The 23,401-nt window shown below is 44.6% G+C and overlaps 1 protein-coding gene across 4 annotated transcripts in view; it reads left to right on the top strand.

Annotated features, from left to right (window-relative positions):
- TNS1 (tensin 1) overlaps positions 1 to 23,401 on the top strand; it is a 2,137,091-nt gene that overhangs the window by 2,017,376 nt on the left and 96,314 nt on the right. For 3 of the 4 annotated variants that reach the window (XM_069616815.1, XM_069616817.1, XM_069616814.1), the window contains 2 exons: positions 2,683 to 2,824; positions 14,998 to 15,093. In XM_069616815.1, coding sequence (XP_069472916.1) covers positions 2,683 to 2,824; positions 14,998 to 15,093 — 238 coding nt within the window. The remainder of the gene's footprint in view (positions 1 to 2,682; positions 2,825 to 14,997; positions 15,094 to 23,401) is intronic. The other variant, XM_069616816.1, reaches the window with a different exon arrangement.

Raw genomic sequence — 23,401 nt, 5'->3', positions numbered from 1 at the left:
ATGCCAATATGCACTTGTAATGCTGCAATGGTTTTCTAATATGTCTCAGTGTTTCTTTAAATAGGACAAACCTTGCTCTAGTGCTAATACCGTGCAACTTTGCACTTGCACCGGTGCAAGTTTTCTGTAATTTGGCCCATGGAGTCCCAGGCCCAGTCTGAGTACTGTCATGTATGCAGTTCCCACATGAGCCAAGCCAAACTGAAGCTAGCCACATGCTGTAACTGGTACACCAATTCAATCTGTCCAATGCCTTTGTTATTTTTGTTCCCACCATTTTGTCTGGAAGGCTGCCCCATACATTCCTTACATGTCTGATAGAACAGTATGTTCTAATATTAATCCCGAGCCCCTGGCTTACCCTCGATTGCCAGCCTCTTATTGTGACCTCTACTTCTAGCAGTGCACACCTGTTTGCAGAAGGATGCAGCGTGTGTGTCATATGTGGTCCTATTATGCGTTGTCTCTAATAACATCCACCCACTAGTGTGACTAGGGTACACGCATTAGAATGGTACTCTTCTTCATCAGGCCTCTGCTTAAAACAAATGTCAATTTTTCTCAGGCATTGCTAATGGTGCTTTATTTTTTCTTGATGTTGCTGGAAGTGTTTGCTCCAGAACTGAACCCAACACACCATATGTGGCTTCCCGGAAAGGCGAAGGTTACTAAGATTGTACATTATGGTATTGAGCACAATTGTCCCGCAGCGTCCCTTTGTCTGCTTGAAACAACCCCTCTTCCCTTTGACCCTATCCCACCGTTCCTCACATTGTTGTGTCCACTTTGAGGTTATCGTAGCCCAGATCCCCAAGTCCCCATATTTGGTTGGTGACCTCTAAACCCTGCGCTCGAATCATGTGCTGAATTTCATGTACCCTAGTGTCATCACTGTTCTCAAGGCTGAACTGGACATCAATGCAGTCGGTGGAAAGACATGCTCTCTCGAAACCAAAGTGCCACCAATTTTAAGGTTACTCATGATGTGTCGGTCTAGATGTTTTGGTCCACATCTCCCATGGTCCTTCAGCCCTGCCTCTGCTGTCTAGAAATAGGGGGGCTGGAGTCCAAAACATCTGGAGGTCCACATAGCCATGAGTTAAACCACTCTCCCAGCTTGTTGAAATGTGGTTTCTTCTGAATGTGAGAACGTGCTTTTCTGCATGTGTGCACTCCGCAGGTCCCTCCGGAACCAGACATTTAAACAGTGCAGTGTGGTAACTCACGTACTGATGACTTCTAGTAGCTGCCTCTGGTCAATAGGTGTTGCTGGTATTTTGGTGGGACTGCTCTTCTATTTGGAAGATTCGGCTTTCGTTCTGTGTCCCTCCTTCAGCTGACTCACACCACCAGGTTGGAATCCTGGGCCACTGAACCTTTCCAAGGGGATTGTCCTTGGAACTTGGCAGTTCTCTAGGTGCTTCCAACCATGCAAGACCTTTCACATTGCACGGCACAATTTACAACTACAGCAGCTCCCAGAAGGCACTCCCAGTAGATACAAACATAGAGAGGGTGTGAACATTCTCGATCCAACCTTGGAAGAAAACTTGAAATTGTCATCCATATTAAAAGATATCAGGGCGCATTTTATAGAACGTTCAAATTGGAAAGAAGGTGACCCTGTTCATTTCCATCTACTTGAGAAATGTCCCGCTTTATGCCATTTTTTATATTTTACAAAACAAATTCGAAAAGTGATGAATAAAACAGCCCTTATTTTTCCGTGTCTCATCCATTTTTGAACAATTCCAGATGCCACCTGCAAATAACACTTTAAAATTGCGCTCATCATTAAAATGAATAGTAAAAGGCATCCATCTTGTTTTATGCTTCATTTTAAAGACCCATTCACCTATAAGGAAGTGGCCTCTGTAGGGCAAACAGTGACAGTGAGGTGACGCAAAAATAAAAAATAAAAACAGGAAGAAAAAAAACAGGCAATGGGCTATGTCAAGGGAAAGAAGCAGTAGTGACAGGTCGCCGGTCATGGAGGGGGGTTGTACAACAGAGTAAGGACTGATGTGAGTGTTGTGGGTCACAGACGCTGTCCACGGTGTGGGGAGAAGATTCCCTGGAATAATGGAAAGGGGAATCAATAAGCCCCCCTCCCTACATGTCTCATGGTTCAATAAATGAATGCAGAGGGATAGCGATGTGCAGTGCTTCATTTGTGTGGGTGTTAGCCGGGGCTCGGCCCTGGCACTTATTTCTGAGTCCAGGCACTTATTGCCTCAGATCAGATTGATTATATAGTAATGACAAGCAGAACATCCATCATCCCCAATGAGCAGGTGTGAACTGTAGTTTAACCTCAAATGTGTCAACACTGTGGGGAGCAACTATCGGTGGTGATGGTGGGGAACTGCCCGCCCGCAGTGTTACAAGCGTGCCAGAAAATATTTTGGCCCTGGTACGTATTTTTTTTACAAATTAAGCACTGGCGGTGTGATTAACTCTAGGAGTAAACAGCAACTGTGACTAGTCTGCTGTGCACAATCGGAAGCATTGAATTGACACATCTGCGGGGAACTTAGGAAGTATGTGAATGACTGCTTATATTGCCCTAACATGGGATCCGACTTGCACCAATGTATTCTTGTGAAGTTTGCTCTTTTTTGGGGGTGGCGATGTGGTTGTATGCCTGCCTTTAAGTAAATGCTTTGTTGTTTTTCGCTGCAGCCTCACCTACACAGCTACAGGGAAGCCTTCGAAGAAATGGAAGCCATGTCGCCGACCAACCCGCCCTCCACCGGTGGTGGTGAGATATCCCCCCCGACCCCTGCCTTCCCTATCTCACCACAAACCCCTTACCTGAACATGAGTAAGTTCTGTCGCTGCGGGAGGAGGAGGGCTCAACCAAGGTGGGGAGGGGGTGGGGGAAGGAGCCAGTCCAAACTAGTGGATCCAATTCTTGGCATACTGTCAGGTGTTGGGTAGAGGGCAAGGGCGGACTAGTTCTGCCACCCTTTGCCAGTGCATCCTGGGACATTTAAAGAGTTGTGAAACAACGATATGTGGATATAATATGCCATATTGAATAATGCACACCTGGCAACTAGCGCTTCCACTATATTAGGAAATCCACAAATCTTCTTTGATTTTAGTATAAATTCCTCTTAACAACTAATTTTCCTGAATTTTGGAATATGTAGGCCAACATTGACCTATATCCATGTGTAATCAAACATGCCAGCCAACCCTAGAAAATGGCGAACGTCCTTGGACGGGAAATCCCAGGATGCACTGGTGGTGGTCCCCTAAACCCAGGCTTGACTGTACGGGTCCAACAAACCAAGCACCATCGGGGTTCCTCACTCCCACGCCCACCACCTTTCCAGCACCTTCGATTTGCTGTTCCACTGGCTTTTTCCACGTGCCGCGCACACACTGAAGCATGATGCAGTATATTATGTGCGGGTTGTGTAGGGGGAGGGGTGCACCTTAAGGCTCTGCTGATGCGTGTTGGAATCATAATGACAATGTCAAGTTTTCTGAGGGTAGGCATGTCTCACAAACTCAAATATAAGTTACACTTTCTCACCTAAGTTGTTTAGGTCTGAACCAAGTGTCAGATCATAGAGTAGGCTGAATGACAGGTAGAGGTGCCAGGCTGGTTTTTGGAACTGTCCCATCTCCCAATGGCGTGTCTTTGTTTTCCTTGTTTTATCCACATGCTGCTAGGTTACACCATTGTTCTAAAGCTGGGATCTGCAACACTTTTCTCTCCAGATGTTTCGAACTACAACTCCCATCAGCCCCAGCCAACACAATCAATGATGATGTACCATGAGAGTTGTAGTCCAACACATCTGGAGAGTCACAGTTTACAGACCTGTGTCCTAAAGGCTAGATTGCCTGTGTGAGATATCACACAGGATATTCTGTATCTGTATGAGGCATCAAAGCATTAACAGAGTCTGCCACTTCCAGTAAGCGTCATCAGTGTAGGAAAACTGAAGGTAGGAGTTTACACGGGTTGCAACATTTGGCTCGCCAGAGGTTTTGGACTACAGCTCCCATCAGCCCACCCCAATAAAAGCAATCGCAATGGATCGTGGGAGTTGTATTTCGAAACATCTGAAGAGTCGAAGGATACATGCCTCAGCTGTAAGGGCTCTCACATCCGGAATGCTGCACTTTCTGTAACAGGTGAGTACCAGACTTCCTGACTGAGCAATCAGAGCAGGAATGATAAAGGTCTGCCTGCCTGTATGGGGTATCACATCAGAAATATGGATGCTGGCACTTCCTGTAAGAGGCCTCAGAGCAATACAGCAATTCTTTGAAGGAGGCCATGGCAATCCACCAGGAGCTAATTCCTGCCTGCTCCCCAACCAACCCACTTCACCTTGAAAATGGGCTCTAATCTAGAGGATGGGCACCTGCGATGGGCATATGCTGGACTGGTGCAGCCAAGTTCGTATCATTGTACTTGGCACAGGGGCTCATTATGAGTTCCTCGGTCCAGAAAAAATGCTGGTAATTCCGGGACCAGCATTTTTTCCAGGCCGGGGAAACAAGTTTGCCAGTGGGGGCAGTGAACCTAAGGCCTGCTGGGAGTTCAGGCCTGTACCGGCAAATAAATGCCAGAATCACCAGCACCGGTAATACTGGGGCCGGTAATTCTGGCAATCCCATTTCTTATATCCCACCTAAGGCTATGATTCCAGTGAGGGTCATTTTCATTTACGTTTCAATTAGCACAGAGGGGAGCACGTCCGTTTGCACTTGCATTCACGCGTTCCCTTGTCCACTGCATTTGTGGTAATATGTGAATGCCTCGGGCAATTAACAATTGCGGGAGGCATTCACACCAGATTCCCATGCAATCAGCCTGCTTTACTCAAGTGTAAACTCAAGGAGATTCCGTAGAAATCTATTAGTTTAACAGCAGCATGAAAATGCATTATGCAATTAAACAATGTGCTTATTTTTTAGGCATAGTGCACAAGCATGGGGGGCACAGTTAGTCATTTCAGTAACCTCATTCCACCTAAAAAAACAAACGAAAATTCCATGGGTCGTTAAAGAAGGTGTTAAGACAGTCGTAACACCAATGGGGCCTGCAAAATGAACCCCTGTGACTTTAAGGGGCAGAACAGACCATCAGCTCTTATTTTAAGAGAAATGCAAAGGATCTGGAGTCTTGGTGTAGCTATCTAGCCGGCATGCTCAGGGTTAACTTCATTCTGGTGACCTTTGAGAATCACACGAACAGAACACATCTGAAGAGGGGCGGTGGTTCGGGCTGATGTTCTGTGGACGAACAGGAACAGGGAGCTGGCGCTCTCTGCCAAGAGAGGTGTCAAGAACACACCATGTTTTGCCAACAGGGAGCTGGGCACCGGCCCAGCTCTGGGTCTAGGGTGTGTCCGCTGTTTGTTTTGAGCATTGCCGTGATGCATTCTGGGAGCAGCCGCTATTTCCAAATGACTTCACAGCTGTCTCTGGCTTGCAGATTTGCTTGGTAGAAATTGTGAGGTTCATTTACAGACTTTAGAATCTGAAAACCCTTATGGTTGGCGGCAGAGACAGTCATGATTGCATACTTGACAACATGACCCGTTCCAATCTATCAGTGCTTATCCAGTCCTGGTTTTTTTCTTTGCATTCTGGGACTTTTCCCATTATGAAACTCACGCTACACGTCCCAGAATGCAAAGGAAATTCCTGGACTTGGTAAGCACCTACAGATTGGAATGGGTCATGTTGGCACCTATGTGACTGGTTCTGCCACAGTCCCGGACCTTTTAGAAGCACCTTGCTTTCCGGAAATCCCCCCAATATCCCCACTGCACAGGTCTTGTTTTTAAGCACTATCACAACATTACTTCAGTAGCCAGGGCCAGCTGCATCATCATTCTCTGGTTTTTCGGAACAAGCTGGGCAAATGCGCAATTTCAAACCGAATACAGCTCTGACCCCACAATTTGAGACATGCCAATCACAATCAGGCCCAGAGCGCGGTGTTGGAAAACGCAAAACCCACCTCGTCTGTCCAAACATAATAGAGAGTTGCGAAATTAATCTCCGCACAAAGCACAAACAGTACTTTCATTTTTTCAAGAGTCATTGTACTCCACATAATGTTGGGTAAGAGTTACTTCTGTTTTTTTAGAATATAATTGTGAGTCTTCCATTATGTAGTAGCAAAGGCTAGTAGCAAGGCAAGTTCCTTTTAATAATAAAGTGGCAACTTCTGGATTTTTGCAGTATAACGTTCTTTCATCGACGGGTGCAATGTCAATGTTTTTTTTACAAGTATATTTTACTGAAAAAACTCATTAAAATATATAGGGGGTTGGAAAAGTATATATAAGTGGTGGGGGGATCAGGAATAGGTCAAAAACAATATGGGATTGGAGTATGGGGTGGGACCCCACCCAAAAATAAAAAATAAATACATTTCGATGAGATTTTTCGGTAAAACATACTCGTAAAAAAAACATCGACATTGCACCCATCAATGAAATGACATAGAACCATTTTTGCAGAAGATGGTCACTTGGAGTCAAATCACAAAGACGGGACCATGACTAACTCTGACTTGCCCTGACTTACTCCTGGAAAGGGCTATTCAATTTATGAAGAAGTTCTTGCGAGCATCTACATGTTTCCCATGACTTGCCAAAAGTATAAGTCAGGAGTCTCTTCCTTGTGTATCAGAAAAAGTGCTGCTCAGCAGCAACTCAAAGATACTCATAGTAACCTCTTTGTGAGCCCCCACCAACCCCTTAGTGTTCAATGTGCCAGGTCCTGCGATTGGGAGTCATGAGTGCAAATCTCCAATTTCCCGCTGGAGCATGCGTTGGCATAGTCACATCACTTTATCTTCCTGTGCCAACGTTGCTGTTTTGGGTCACCAGAGCAGCCCCTCTCCCATCCCTGGTACTCTTGACCCAGTGGCTTGTGTTGTGAGCTGCTGTCATATACGCCTGTATGCAGGGTCGGACTGGGCCATGAACATTGTCTCGGGCACCAATGAAAAAGTGGCCCACACTTGCAAATGGCAATTCATTCCTTTTTTGACACCGTTTGAATAGTACCCAAGGGGGAGTATTTTTTGATACAATTTGATGCAAATTGTGCATTTTAAAGAATATTCAGCAACACTGGTCAAAACTACTAGCCGCATAGTGAAGTAACTCATCACACTGGCCCACATTGGCCAAAAAATGTGCCCACTTTAAACAAAGAAACTGGCCCACGCCAGATTTTTGCGTTTTTGGTTTGACCATGGGCCTATTGCCCTAAAGGCCAGTCTGAGCCTGTATGTATGTATGTAGATTATGTATGTGATGTATAACACTCAAGCCTAGCTAGAAAATGCTGTACAAAAGGGATACACCCAGAGGCTACAAGTAAGGTGCAGGGGTAGCAGAGTTATGGGATGGGTAGTGGGGAGGATGGGAACCCCAGAGGGGAAGAAATAAGGTTAAGTGGGGCTAACAGTGATTGACTATATGTTCATTGAAGAGTAGAGTCTTTAGCTCCTACTGAATAGGCGCCAGTCTTATCTGTGCTATTAACCTGTCATTGAAACCGGGTGGATAGCAGAAAAAGGCCTGTGTCCAACCTGGGCATGCTGTGGACGCCGGTGATGCACCGGACTCCAGAGATGGTGATTTTCATGGCGAAGTAGAGTGGTGCTTTTGTTGTGACTGCTCTACAGGTGAAACTAAATGTCTTGAGCATGTGTCTTGAAAGGGTGGCCAATCTACCCTCTTGAGTATGGGGGATGTGGTTCAATATTTTAGACCCGATGAGGCACGCTGCAACATGCTCAACTGTTTTCAGAGGGACCAGTGTTGCACCTGGGATTCCTTCTAGGAGGGTGTCGCCCACCGTCTAGGTGGGAGATGACCAGGGCAGTCTGGTTAGATGCGGCTTGGATCTTCTTGGCCATGCGTGTTTTGAATGGAAAGTTGATGGCTACGCTGACAGATTTTGCAGTGGGTGGCACTGGAGGCCTAACTCCATCAATGTGCATGTCCCTCAGCCAGTTCCAGACTTAGACATGCTCGGTGGAGTTTCCTAGAAGAATGGATTCTGTACTTGTAGGGTTAAGCTTCAGGTGGGCACTAGCTATCCATGTTTGGAAGAGGGACAGAGAGTGTTTGAGTCAATTTATGCCATCAATGAATGTGATCTTTAGGTAAAGGATGGGTCATCTGCATAGCAGTGCATCTTGATATCAACGTTGGCTGCTGTGCTGGATAGAGTGCTGTAAAAGAATAATAATAATAATAATAATAATAATAATAATAATAATAATAATAATTCTACATACATTTTTAATTAAAACATGGTAGATTAATGTTGAAAGACAGTCGGAAAATCAAGGGTTCTGCCAGGGAACCATTGCTTTGGTCATGCAACTGACTCTGCACCGGCTTTTCCAGCTTTAAGAGACAACACACTATTGTGACAAGCCCTGTACTTTTCCTGATGGGCCTGTCCACCTATTTAATAGATTACATTGGTGAAACTATGTATTTTGGGGAGTTTGAAAAGTGATCAACTTTTTTCCAAAGAATATATTTTCTTTAGGCAATCTTTAGAAACTGTCTTTGAAATCTCTGTGACACACTCTTGACCCTATTGTACTTAGGCATTCCAGCCAGAGGTGAATTCAAAAAGGTTTCCACCGCGTAAGAATCATTGATACTGGAGAAGTTGTTGCATGAAATTCTATCTATGTCAGAGGTCGGCAACCTGTGCAGTCCAGATATTTAGGCTACAACTCCCAAGATCCCCAACCATTGACTATGCCTGCAAAGGCTGATGGGAGCTGTAGTCCAACACATCCTAAATGCGAAAGCTTGCAATCCCTTGATACACATAGTTTTGTGGACCACTGAACCTTTGGCGCTCTAGATATGTTAGACTACAAATCCCATCATCCCTAGACAGCATGGTTAGGGATAATGGGGGCCAGAATCCAAAAGGCGTGCCAAGCTGATGTGGATAATCCTAGCTGAAGGCTAGCAATACATCCAGGCTGCTTAGAAAACTGCCAATAGCAGAAAGATAACACCAGCATGCGCTGTGCCCCTAAAAGGTCCTGTTTTAATGCTATTGGAATTTACTCCTATTTGGGGGGAGGGGACCTTGCTGTTCACGCTTGCAGCTTTTTGCTTCCACTTCCTTTTCCCCACTGCTCTCTTCCTAATTCCAATGTAACCTTTTCTGATGGTGGTCGGTTTCTAAAGGGGCCGGTTGTCCTGCAATCCCGGCAATTAGTTGGTTGCGGCCCATTGGCATCGGCTCAGGAGTGCAACGGTCCTGTTGGTGGGGACATAGCAGCCTCTCGGCTGGTGCAGTGTTGATCAGTGCAAAGTGGGGGAAACCTCAGTGCAATAGGAAGCAACTTGGGGCAGACAAGCCTTAAAGTGCCTGCATCGAATCATAGCTTGGAATATTGGGAAAATCATAGCCGTCCATATCACTCAATCAAACGCCTTTTGAGGAAACTCGAGAGGATCATCACATCAAAATTAACAATAGTTGATTGGCCTCATATTGGTCTCGAATACAATCGAATTGTTTTGAGCAGTAGAAATCCGCCATTTTAATTCCCGCTGGCTTCATTTTACCACTATCTCAAAATGAAGCAGTGGCAAGGAGTCTTTTGCTTTGATGCCACTCATGCATCCTAGCCAGTTTGAGTCAATATGTACTCTCATCCCTTAAAACTCCTCGAATTAGAGCTCAGATCGTTTAAGGCATTTTGAGTTCCAGCGCCAAATGATTGTAGTTTGAATAATTAGAACTGTCTCGGGCCCATGTCGTTCCCAAAGGCTTGGAAGGAATTTGCAGTGGTGCTCCCATCCCTGATGAAAAAATAACGATGTATATCATAGGATGCGGGAAGTCCATGCCAGGATAGGCTTTACCAAACTTTATATTAAAACACTGAAATAGAGAGTCTATATCATTTGAAACTCAGTTTGTATGCATAACTGATTTTCTTGGAAATAACACACTGAGAAATCAGGTCACGCGTGGTCAGCTGACCAGTTACAATATGAGGTTGCATCCTGTGATCTCATGGAATGCACCTTACAGGATTTGCCCACACTTGTATGCATTACGTGAGTACCTTTTTTCTGGAAACTGACCAAGATGCCTCTACTATATGTTTCCAGTCCTTATCCACAATGATGTACGGAAGTAGTTTGCTGTTGCATTGTAGAAACGTGCATTAAGTGAGCCATCCCATCAAAAACGTTATATTTAGATTTCCTTTATAACCTTATAGTCCTCTACCTAACTGGCAGTGCTCCCTCCTTGTCCATGATTTTCATTCATGGATTGGGATATAGAAGAGAAATGCCAACAAGAAACAAACTGCTTATGTTTGTATTGGTGTTTTCCACACACACGGCCCGATTCATGGAAAAGTGCGCATTTCTCTGGCATTTGCTGTGCGCCGAGAACGCCACTGCGTGAGCCTGCGCACAGAATAACAAAATGCACACACCCTGTATTCATGGAATTTACTGCGCAAAGTAACCCTCTTCGCAAGTTTCGCCCAGAAAGCCCCTGACACGTCCTCACGCAAAGCATAAACAGCCAGAACAGATACATTTGCGCGCTCACCGTGGTGCGAATACACGCACCCTTCAAACAATGCATGGGGTCGAATACACGCTCCCTTCAAACAATGCGTTGGGTCCCCCGCAAGCAGGCCTGCATCTCGGGGACCCAGCGCAGGGTCCCCATTAACTGTTGCTGGCACCGCGACACATGGGTATGTCACTTCGTAACTCGGGTATAACTCGGAATATCGGCCTGCAAACTCACGTAAACCGGCCTAGCACCCCACTACTCTGCATACGCTCACCCCTAAGTCCGATTGGAACCCGTCTGCGTGCATTCACCCCTAAATCCGACATGCAAACTCACCTCTGTGTTGCAAATCCTATGCGCAGTGTACTTATGCCTGCCTGCAGGTGGCGTAGAGATTGAGGGATTTGCGTGGGCATTTCGCAAGCGAGAGGTTGCGTGGTCGCATCCATGAATACGCTTTGCCGTGTGCATTTGTAGACGTGTCATGGACTGCCTGCGGACCGTCCCTCGTAAAGCCCACTTAATTCCTTGTTCTTCCTCATTTTCCGAGTTCCGCCCCCTACTCTTCCCTTTGTACAGGCCTCACCCACGCTCTGCATGGAGTCTCGCGCAAGGCACTTGGCCGCTCTTAGCCACATGCAGAGCCTGTGCGAAATCCACACAAGTCCAAGGAATATCCAGTGCATTAGATTCCATGAATCGACAAACGGGATTTTGTACACCGTTTGATGTGCAATTACCCTATTTTTCTCACAAGTAATTCCATGAATTGGTTCCTTAACGTCTTTGTTATTCTTTTAAAGTCCATATACCTAACTTATCTCATGAAAAAGGCAATGTTTTCACAGGAGTGGTGCATCCATTTTGGCATGCCTCAGTTATATGCAAAGATTATCCTGTACCACTGGTTTGAACTCAGTCGCATCCAGAGGTGGTGCAAGGTCCAGAAAAGACACTACGCTAATGTCAGGACTGTCGGGACTCAAGGGCTAAAACTAGCCTTTTAGTTTTAGCCCCCTGAGCTTCAATCAGGAGCTGCAACCAAAAGACCCGGGGCTATAGCCCCCCCTGTTCCCTCTCCCCCAGTAACGACTCTGGTGACATCTAAAGTTGCTGTGAAGAGTTCATGGCGTGCTGGGGGAAAGGTGAAAGTGGCCATGGAGGAATGAGTCAGTTTCAGAGCAAAGGACATTGATAACAACTGAAAGTTGTGCAGACTGGCAGTACATTCTTTAGACCGCTGTTAGCCAATGGCAGGCCTTTTACCCCCTTGCTCTTCAATCTGAATTTTGCAAGCTCCAAATATCTCGTGCTGGTTAATATCAGCTCCCAGGACTTGAAGGACTGCACCTGTGGAATTTGGGATGGGCTGACTGTTTTCCCCTTAAACTCTTTGCACTGAACACTCTGTCCAGCCAATGGCTGCCCCTGAAAGCCGCCAGGGCACGAGCTCATGGTACGAATCTGCACACTCGAGAATGTTTGAATTCCAGTCTGTGCCCTTCCTCCTCCTCTCCCTCATCTTCCTCCTCCTTCTGCAGCTGTGTGTGGGCTTCTGTGGAATCTGTAAGTCAGAAGAAGAAACACGCGGTTCCTGGAACGGGACCTAGAAGCACAAGTGGACTCTTAGCACTCATGTCAGCCTCTTTTGGATGCCCTTTGCAAATTCCACCCACTACTTGTTCTCCGGCCTCATCCGTGCGCGGACGGCTCGAGTGCCTGGAGTGTAAATGATCTGGTAAGGTGCCGCATCAGCGCTGGGTGAGGTTTGATTTGAAAGCTTGATAAACACAGTTTCAAATAAAAAAGCTTCAAGCCTGCAACATTGGGTCAGGAATCACCAATGGGCTTGAATTTCTGAGACATAGACCTACTGGTCTTTAGGGAGAGGAGAAGATATTGCAAAGATATCCCTGGAGGACAATATGTCTCTGTTCTCAGGCCAAAATATTGTGAGTGTGGAAAGCGGGCACACTGTTGACCTAATAAGTCTTGAGCCCTATTCCCAACAGTTGGAAGGTTGTGATCTAATGCAGCAGTTTGACCTTTGCACTCTATGCCTATCAATTGTCATTAACCCCTTAACTGCCAGGCTATTATGCAAGTCTATGCAAAAAGGACGAGCATACACGTCCTTGGGGATGTATACTAATTGATCTTTTCACAATTGACCTCGTGAGAATTGACCTTCGGAGAATTGACCTAATTTAAAAGGTCAATTAGGACATATATGTGGGGGAACCCCCCACAACCCCACACCCAATCCAAAACCCCCACAATCCCCCACCCAATCCCCTTATATTATTTATAATTAAAAATCAACCCAACACATATATAAAATAACTAAAATAATATAAAGGTCAATTGTGCAGAAGGTCAATTAGGACCACTATAATTAGGTCAATTAGGACAAAAGGTCAATTGTAAAAGGTCAATTTGGGTAACACCATCCTTGGCACTAGGACCAAAGTGCACCACCCCCCACATTAGCACATGGGACCTGGATCACATCAGATCCCAGGATAATTTAGGTGGGTAAAGGCTCACTGTTAAAGGATTGATCTTCCAGGTCAATTGTAATCAATGTTTCTGGCCTATTGGCATTATCCATACATGGAAGCCAATATCAGGCCTTTGCCGACAACCTGAACAGTTATTGGCACATCATCATATCTATGGTTCTCATCTTCCGATTAAATAACCACGTAGCTTAAAAAATAGCATTTGTCTAAAAATAGTAGAACATTGTTCAATGGTGGGTGCAGTAACCCTACCACTGTCTACCCTTTTCCTTGGAAAGCTCTTTTCCTAAAATGTCCAGCTTGTAAGACAGAGACCAGGAAGCTGGAAAAGCATTCCAGACATTACTGGTGCCTTGTGGGGGATGCCCTTACAAGGAATGTCCTTAGTACTCAGAAGTAGGAGGCTGCAAAGCACATGCAAATGCTGTGCAACTCCCTCTGTGGACAGGCCCCTTTTTGCCGCCCTGGTTAGGGGCCGGCAACAAGCACCCTAAGTGTTCCTGTATATGGTTGGCGGCTTCAGTGGTCCTGTGCAAACATAACCCAGAAATAATACCGCAAAATCAAAATGAAAAGCTGACATCAATTTCGTATTAAAATAAAGGCACATTGTAAAATGTAAGGCAATAATTAAATTATATTAGTAAACCAAGTCTTAAAAGAAATGCAAAAGAATTTAAACAACTAATAGCGACAAACGTAACACAGCGAGCGAAGACTTGATTCCTCCTCAGCTAGCCCCCTAATGAGACCCCAAATCCTTCCTTTCTCTGCGTCCATGCTCTTCTGCTGTACTTTTGAAGCGACAGTATAGTGGATAGCCACCTCTACCCAGCAGTTCATTCGTATAAGCGTTGCTGTGGCAGCTTCCCGCTTTACTGAAACCTTTATTAAAAAGAAGGGCACATTCTATATTCAATCTGGATTTTTACTTTAACTAATTTGCAATGCTAATTCTTTTGAGTGAATTGCAACTTTTAAAAAAACATAAAACACAACACTTGTTATATTAACAAATGCATTGTTTTTTTTTTCTTGCGAAGAAGTATAATTTCCTTTATTTTTCCTTAAGTCACTTTTTACCTTAGTTTTATTTCTTTGGACTACCTTTTCTGTGTGGTCTGTGCATATGTATCGCTTGAGGGTGACCTTGAGCATTGCGAGCTTGCTCTGAATAAAATAAGCAGCTCAGAGCCCCCTGTTAACTTGCTGTTATTTTGTGGAATTCCCCCCAATGCTCCAGAGTGGTGCTATTTAAAAGCTGTCCTATTTTGACTGTTTTCAGCTTTCATTTCCACCAAGTTGAAATTGACATCTTCTTGTATCCAAGCATCAGGCGATCAGAGAGCTATTCTCAATAAAAAATAATAATTTAAAAATTACCAAAATATCAGTAGTGGAACATTTAAAATTTAAAAGACAGTCGTTTGTCATATGACCTTTTTTTTTATAGAGAAATGCACTTTAAAAATCAATATGGACATCTTCTACCTAAGCACTATCCCATTGTAGCGTTCGGAAATAGAACAATTGTTAAAATAATATTTATCTTTCCTCCACCTTGAATGTTACCTATCTTTCCCTTCTTAACTGATTGGGTGACCATCTTTAATCAACTTTAGTCCCTCCTCTCCCTGCCTTTTGTCACACAGCTGTTTAAATGACCTTGCCAGCAGCAAGTTGCCACATCGAATCTACAATGTCCATTCTCCTTTGAGACTCTGCTAGGCCGGCATGGAAATTCCGCTTTGTAATTTTTTACATTTTTTTTTTATTTTGATTTGTTGTAATCAATCTTTTCCTTTGTTTGAATGAAACTTTATTTTATACTTTAGTTTGTGAAATGGGGTGGCTCACTCTCAAACCTAAATATTTTCCTTTTGTTTCTGTTTCCTAATAGTAGCACGCTCTCCCCCAGGCCTGGCCAAAACACCTCTGTCAGCACTGGGTTTGAAGCCCCACAACCCCGCTGATATTCTACTGCAGCAAACTGGAGGTGAGTAGGCCTGGCTATGGGATTGTCACGAGGGTATTGCATATGCCCCGTGCCAAAGGAATGCTCTTCTCTCTTCTTGATGAACTCTGAATCTTCTGAGAGCATCTTCTATCGCTCGGGATACAGAAGGATCTTTTGTTGACTTTCCAGCCTCCAATGATGGTCTCTCTACTCCTGTCTTCTATAAAACACTTCTGTTTCCAATGGCTTTGCAACTTGCCTTTCTCTACTATTTAGTTGTAGAGTTTCCACTACAACGTTCTTCTTCCTACTCTCTAATCTTACAAGTTTGCTGCAACTTTCTTTTGTCTGTCCTTCAGCTTATGCTGTTACCTCCAACTTTCTTCTGTCGGTGTGTCAGTTTCACATCTTCTTCCTGATCTCTTCTCAAGGCCTCTCTTTCCCACTTCCTTCTATTTCTCTTTTGCACTAGTGTGCCCCTGTATTTATTTGTCTGCACTCTGCTTACTGTTTCAATTGCATTTCCATTATGTACATTGTTGAATATGTAATACTATTGTGAAAGCCCGTGTAAATGGGCCAAAGTTCATGACATTTTCAGAGTGTTAATATTACACCTGGCCTTATATATTTCGGAAGCAACAGGTCCCTATAGCAGTGACAACAGGAGAAGCAGGCAGTCTCTACTGCGCATGACTGCATCAGACAAACATACATCTGGCCTTTTATTATATTGTTTGATATTTGGTAATATAGACGTAACGTGCTTTGAGTCAAACATTATTTTAGTATCAACCCTGATTGAGTTCTCATGGATCACCAAGGATTGAATACACAGTAAGTTTAGTTTTGAACAAGGCATTGCTTCAAATAGAGTGATTAGCTCAAACCAATAAGTGATAATGTTTTGCAACTGTGATTGATTGGTAGTGTTCTTGAACCCTCATCATTGACTAGGTGTTCTCCAAATCTCCAAAATCAGTTTCCAGATGTTTCTGTGCTCTTCGCTTTAATATACAAAGAAGAATTTTGTTGATCCATGCAACAGTTGCTCATCAGTTAGTAATTGGAACTAGTTAAAACGTGTCCAGTAGAGTAGAAAGGACTGGTTAAAGATTATAATAGTATGCTGAGGGACAGGTTTATACTTGTCATAGGGGTGTCGAAGGATTCAAAAGTTATCAAATAGTATGATAGAGATTGGTTAAAAGTTATCAAATGGTTTATAAGGGACAGGTTCAAATTGTTGATAGTATTTTGAGGAACTGGATTAAACATGTTATGCTGTGTAGAAGGATCTAAATGTTGTTGACTTGTATAAAATGAAATATTTGAAGTATGCCAGTATTTAGAAGGAATGGTATTAACGTTGTCATAAGGTGTCGTAAGGATGGCTTTACATTTGGCCCTGGTTAAAATGTGTTATATAGCACAGGGGGGAAAGCATACAGGGTGTAATATGGCAAATAATGAGCTTGATAAATATTTGCAATGTGAGACATAAGGAACGTATACAATTGTTATTTGACCTATAAGGGTTGTCAGAACATTTAGCAGAAATGACACACTGTAATTATCACAGTGAGTAGAAGGAAGTGGTCGTTTTTTAGAAGTTTATCAGATTAAGCAGATTGAAAAGACTCCAGCTATCATTTTGACCAATCAACTGTTGTGGCTCGATAACTACTTTAATGATTTTTTGATTCGTGAGCTGCAAGGCCTTCGTTTTTGTTAAAAGTCCATGCCATGCTGCAACGTCCCTTAAGTTCTGAGTGACGGTCAACTCTCCTCATTAGCTAATTCTTTCATGGGCACGATCACCCTCACTGAGTGGTCATTAGGACAAATTACAGGATCTCGAACAGGAAGGTTGGTCCGCTTTCCCCAACTTCCTGCAGTAGTACTTCAAGAATATCATATCACATTGATCCCCAATAACCGCTGCCAATATTTCCAACTAGAAGTCATTTTTATATCAAACCATTGATTTTCAGAAAGTTCAGTGGTAATTCAGTAATCTGTTATATACAATATTGCTCACCACTGCTCAACGCCATCTCTTCTTTCCAATTCCTTCAAAGAGGTTGCTGCATAGCACAGAACTATAAGCCTTCAGGCTGTATAGCATCTTAGGTTGGTCCTTTGCAGATGGGTAGTGAGCCTGATCATGGCTCTTAATGATCAATACCCGCTTGAGATATTTTGTCCTGTTTTCAAATTTACTATTTGGTTTTTATTGAGGGTCCCTGGCCCTTCTGGCCGATAGCAGGCAAAGAATTGAGACTGTTGTTGCTGGCCTTTCAAGAATATCCTTGGGTGAAGGCACTCGTTCATTAATCCTCAACAGACATCCTACCCTGCTAATCCACTCCCATTCATCCTATAGCAGGTTCTCAGTCGCTGATTAGCAAACTTGGAACAATTCATGATCTTGTGTTTCTCGCTGATAGCAGGGGACCTTTTATGCGATTCTGATAAAGATACGCATGATTCCAGGCAACGATTGCAGATGAGTATTTTTTTTTCTTTCCACCCTCCGTGTAAAGTTCCTATTATGGTTAATTTTTTACGAAATGGAGGGCATCTTTGGTGGTAAACCTATTCTGACACATATGTGCCGCATTCCAATCTAGCCCCTTAAACAAATGTGGGAGCTGCCTTCTGTTTCACATAAAGGTGTGTCCGCACTAGTTGTATTGGGAGGTTTCTAAATAGTGGGCCAACCTCTGCATTGTGTCGCGCGCACGCGCGCGAGCGGTCACACACACACACTCTCTGTCTCTGTCTCTGTCTCTCTCTCTCTCTCTCTCTCTCTCTCTCTCTCTCTCTCTTAATGAACAAACCCAACACCGTCTCCAGCTTTACCCGTTGCTGGTGCTCTTTAATTTTGCGACAGAATTTTGTTTTAATTTATTACCGTTTTTTCTTTCTGAAGGAGTCTCTTCCCAACATTCCCAAATCTTTCCATCAACAGCTGTTTTCCAGTGTTGTTGCAGGACCTCCCCCACCTTACGCCATGACCTCAAGACCCGGGAGTATTTGACATGTGAAGAATGTTCCCCTCCTCTGCTGTGTTTATTCTCTCTTGGAATCTGAATTCTGCCTTTGACCCCTGTTTAGACATCCGGGGCTCTGCATACCAGGCTTTCTGGCCCTACGAGAAACCGACTTTGCCTTTTATGACCGATTGTGCGGCCCGAGCTGGAATAATGTATTAATCATTTCTAAATACTCATGAACAGCAATTCTAAGGATGGTTGTTATTAAATAATAAGTAACCAGCTCTGGTGAATGCTTGCTTGATTAACACCATCATACGTCAGGCTGTGATTAAGAAGGAGAATTTTAGGATTGTTTTTGCTTGGCGGGAGACCCTTGTGGAAATAATTTGCCTGAAGAAAAACACAACCAAAGTCGTTTTTATATGTGACTATTGCCAGGCCTCGAGAGAGAAGCATATAGAACTTGCATCACACTAGAAGCAATTCTACCTCCTTAAGTTCACGATGCAGAATTACGGTGTCAGGTGGGCTCGATGAAGGCCCCCCTGTTGATGGTAGGGTCAATTACTCACATTCCATGGCCCAACAGGGAGAACTAGTGTTCCAAGTGGGACGCGAGAATGCACACCTCCATTGGCCGCCATTCGTGGAGCTCCCTTACTCACATGTCAGTCGGTGTGTCTGTGCGCACCTCCTCTGACGCGTGTAAGTCACTGGCTGATAACATGAAGGGGTGCTAGATGGGGTCTGCATGGACTTTAGGAGTCTGGGCGGGGGCTCCGTTACTCATAAGTCAATGTGTCTGGCTATATGTCCCCCCCCTACTGATTCGTGCAAATCACTGGCTAATAACATGAAGGTGTGGTAGGTTGGGTCTGCATGGACTTTAGGACTCTGGCCGGGGGCGCCCTTACTCATAAGTCAATGTGTTGGCTATTTGCACTCCCACTGACTCATGTAAATCACTGGCTGGTACGATACTAGGTGAGATCTGCACAGACTTTATGAGTGTGGCCGGGGGCTCCCTTACTAATAAATCAATGGGCCTCATTAGGACCCTGGCGGCCGTGGAATGAATGGTGCCGGTAAGGGACCGGTACCGTTCATTCCGGGCCGCCTCATTACGAGGTCTGCTGCGGGTCCCGCTCAGGACGCCTGGCCATACCAGGCGTCCTGAGCAGGACCCGCTAGCAGACTAGAATGCTAACAACAGGCCCGTTGTTAGCATCCTCCCCATTCCCATTGAGCCCTATCGGGCTCAATGGGAATGGGGATTAATATTTACCAGAGCCCAGAAAAGGGCAATTACCGGGTCCGCCAAGGTCGGCATGACCCGGTTATTGCCCTTTTCTGGGCTCCGGTTAAAAATCATTACCGGCGGCAGCCGTGCCCTTAATAAGGGCAGGGCTGCCGCCGGTGTCGTAATGAGGCCGAATGTGTTTGGCTAAATGCACTCCCACGTGCTCATGCAAATCAGTGGCTGCTAACATGAAAGGGTGCTAGGTGGGGTCTGCATGGGCTATATGAGTCTGGCCTATGCCGTTCTAGTTGACACTGCCTGCATTGGTACGTCACGGTGAAAATGCTAGCAACTGCACTACCAGTCACCCCTCAATGTATGTGAAAAACTGGCATGAATGTAAATGGTGGAAAGCAATACGAGTTGTGCATGTGGATATGTATCCCTTTGTCAAAAAAAAAACAAAAAAAAAACAATGGATTGTTTTTACTGCCAGCATTCTAAATTTGCGATAAAGCTGCTATTTTCACATAGGACGGGTCTACCCATCATGGCTCCAACCCGTTGATTTCTTCTTGCTCTTGGCAGTTGCTATAGATCTTGTTATTCCCCATTGTATCCATATCCCTTGAATGAAACAATATGGCTGCTCCATTAGTATACTTCCTGTCATTACCACATTGGATCCAGTTAAAGGAACTGGCAGTAATTTGCAATTGCAAGTTTAAGTCATATTGTATCTGATCCATTACAGTCTATATAGCAGCGAGAATTGCTAGTTTCCGTCATGCTGCACCTTCGTATCCAACAGAGGCCGAAAGAAGTGGTGGAAACCTAGCAGCGCAGCGATACACTACGATGGGAGTAGGCGAAGAGGACCGAAGGGAGCAGAGTCTTTCTTCATATGATATTAATTTGTCGTGCGGTTCAAACAGAGGCGAGTTCCCAATATACAGATTGTTCCCGTCTGTAGGAGATACAGTGATTATCTGTTAACATGTGATATGTCAGTGGTGAGAACTCATGACCTCCGGATACTAAGCTGGGGGTTCAGAACGGTCCAGTCAAGTGGCCGGTGTCCATCAATGCATCCGATACATAGAGCACGTCTACGATTTCAATTCACGAGCTCTTAAAACATGTTTGTTTTGAGTCCGCCTAAGTGTGAACTGAAACTGAGTTCTGCACCCTCTGTCCCATTAGCCACTAGCATTAAAGCAAGATCTCCTTATGTAGGTACTCTGGTATATACAAATGCCAATCAAGATGTCTTTGATTGACCTTGAGTTACGCTCCAAAACGGGTTTAGTATACCCATCGAGAAACACACCTGACCCCACGAAAGCGATTGAGTGCGATGGATCGGGTTGTATGTGCTCCTATTTGTGCACCCCAGCAATATGGTGGCAGTCGATCAAAAAACGTAAATACAAACCTTTTCTGTTATTAACATAATAATAATAATTTAGCATTTATATAGTGCTATGAACCTTCAGGTATCTGAGCACTGCTTATTATTACCCACGGTGTGTGGTGCTCATTTATCGACCACGGAAGGATGAAAGGCTGAGTTTGGCGCTGCCGGGATTCGAACCTGCGTCAGCAGGCTCTGCTCGCTGTGCTATCGGACCGGCTGCTTGGATTACACAGTTATGTACCAACTTTGGTTGGGTGATAATTGAATGTAAATATGTTCGGCGAGAGCGATATATCTATCAGCTTGGTGAGCAGTGACTCATTCATGAAAGGTCCTGGTGTGCATTTAGCTATCACATTTGTTGAACACCCAAATACCTTGTCGGTCAAAACCACAAAGCCTCACCTTTGAACCCCCTGAAAAGTCTTTTCACTTGCCACATCCTACAGGGAACTGGAACAATCCCTGTGGAATCATCTCAAAATGGATACTTCAGTGGCAGCCGGGTCATAAAGACGGCATCTCTAGGTTGCTGATTAATTGAGTCCTTTTGATGTAGGTAGACAGAGGTGAAGGGTGGAGGTAGTGCAGCCCACTGGAGAGATTCATTCCACAGACGGGTCTCATCGCCAAAGATTTAGCTAGAGCTTCCAAACCTCCTGTTCATCTAGAATGTCTCTAAAGCATCCAGCCTCCTATACCCACCCCACTTCCTGCAGACATCAGTAGGCAAAGAATATTTCATACAGAATCTTGGATTGAATCGTAAACAACATGCTTGGTATGGACCAATCCACTGTGGCATTTTACCACTACGACGGGGGGGAGCTCTACCCTAAATTGATTAACCATTTGAACACACTTGAATAAGAATTCATTTGAACCTGTTTAGAAGTACTGTCTACTCCAGAGTCCTCTGCCACAGAGGTGAAGCCCGGACACTCCAAGGATGACGAAAGCGCTGCTCCGTAACCGTCCCTGGACCTATTTGGGATGAACAGCTGGCTGGGTAAGGCCTACTGCAATTGATAGCCAGGAACCTGCCACTGGAGGTGACAGACCCTGCAGGTGCTCTCTAAAAGCCTCCTGGTTGGGAAGGGCAGAAAAAAAGGCCAACCTTGCCCCAGAACCCTGTATTGGATCTCCCAGCAACTGCAAATCCTGTTTTCTTTCTTAAGAGGCTTTATGAGGCAGCTTGACCATGTCCAACCCATTTTGAGCCGCTAGAGTGCCTGCAGTGCTGCCTTTGGCACTCCAAGTACATTGAACCAATTACCTGCTCTTTAAGACATCTCAACACCACCAACTTGACCCATATAAGTGCAACAACCCCCCTAAACTCAACTTCCAGCTAGACTCCATGGAAGCAAGTGATTTGCCGGGTATTGAACTGTGGCACGACCCAGCATATACGTCATCTGAACACTGGCTCAGTCACGGACTAAACCCACTGGAAGACATTGGATCTACCCATCTCGAAAGCTGGGAGCCTCTGCCCCGAATTGTCTTGACACCAACTTTCCATTTGGACAACATTTCTTGACAGCCTCAACAATGGATCAATTGCAGTAAAGGGCCCAGACGCCTGCCCCAATGCTGTTGAGCACCAATGATAAGAAACAAAAGATATTTGAAGTGGTCCTGTATATATGAAGTGGTCCTGTCCTCTTATCCTACCTTAACTAGCCCTAGTGACTGATAAATCTGCCTCCACTAACTTTTCAAAACATGTTCAATAACCTTGACATTCTGCTGCTGAAATAGTTGACTGAGATCCCCTGTCTGCGAGCCCAGAGAAAGTCTGCAGGGGTGGGTCAGTAGTGTGTTTATTAGTTGTGTTGTGTTCATTTGTGTTACTCCTTGGTTGGGCATTCTTTTGTTGATACCACCGTATGATTGTGCATTGTTTGCTTCTGTAGCAGCTCCCCTTCATCCTGAATAGCATGGCCTGCCCTTGGCTTGTACTGCTCTACAGAGGAAGGAGGTATACCTGTAAGGCTCTGCCAATTTCACCCTTATGATTCTGAGCACTGCTGGTTTAGAAGTAGTGTTGCGCTGAGAAGGAGATGTATTCACTACTCAACCCTGTATTCCTGCAGAGCAGTAGTCATGTAGTGCCAGTAACCAGTCTAAAATTCTTGCCAGTTGTGTACTTAGGTAAAATGTACTTTTGTCACAGAAAATCAGGACCTTCAGGACACTGCCAACCCCATACAGAAGATGTTTATTTCATTCTTTGAAACACTGCTAGTTTATGTTTTCCACACTGCTGCTCAATTATTTTCTCAACTCACTTTGTGTTGAGGCTTACACGCTTTCCCGCGAACTCTCGTTCAAAGAATACATTATGGAAATGCTCTTTTATAACCACAATTAGAACCCTGCATGGGGGCGCTAGCCAATCAGGTCTTCTGTGCTGTCACTGTTTCAGGAATAGTTTCAGTGAAAGATTGGATTCTTAATTAATACATTTGAAAAATGAAGCACATTTTCACTATGACCTGTTAGTGCCTGGAAAGAGAAGAGACGTTGAAATGTAGCCCCTTTCCCCTCTCCAGGGGAGTTGCTAGGTCTGGAAAAGACCCGGGGCTAAGCTGATGTCAGAACTGTTGGGACTGGGGGCTAGCTCGTCTTTTGGCTGTAGGTCCTGAGATTCGATCCGGGGCTACAACCAAAAGATCAGGGGCT

This window comes from Ambystoma mexicanum, chromosome 9 (genome assembly GCF_040938575.1).
Source record: "Ambystoma mexicanum isolate Mex_15411 chromosome 9, UKY_AmexF1_1, whole genome shotgun sequence".
In the NCBI taxonomy this organism is placed as follows: Eukaryota; Metazoa; Chordata; class Amphibia; order Caudata; family Ambystomatidae; genus Ambystoma; species Ambystoma mexicanum.
This window is presented reverse-complemented; position numbering and strand designations above follow the sequence as displayed.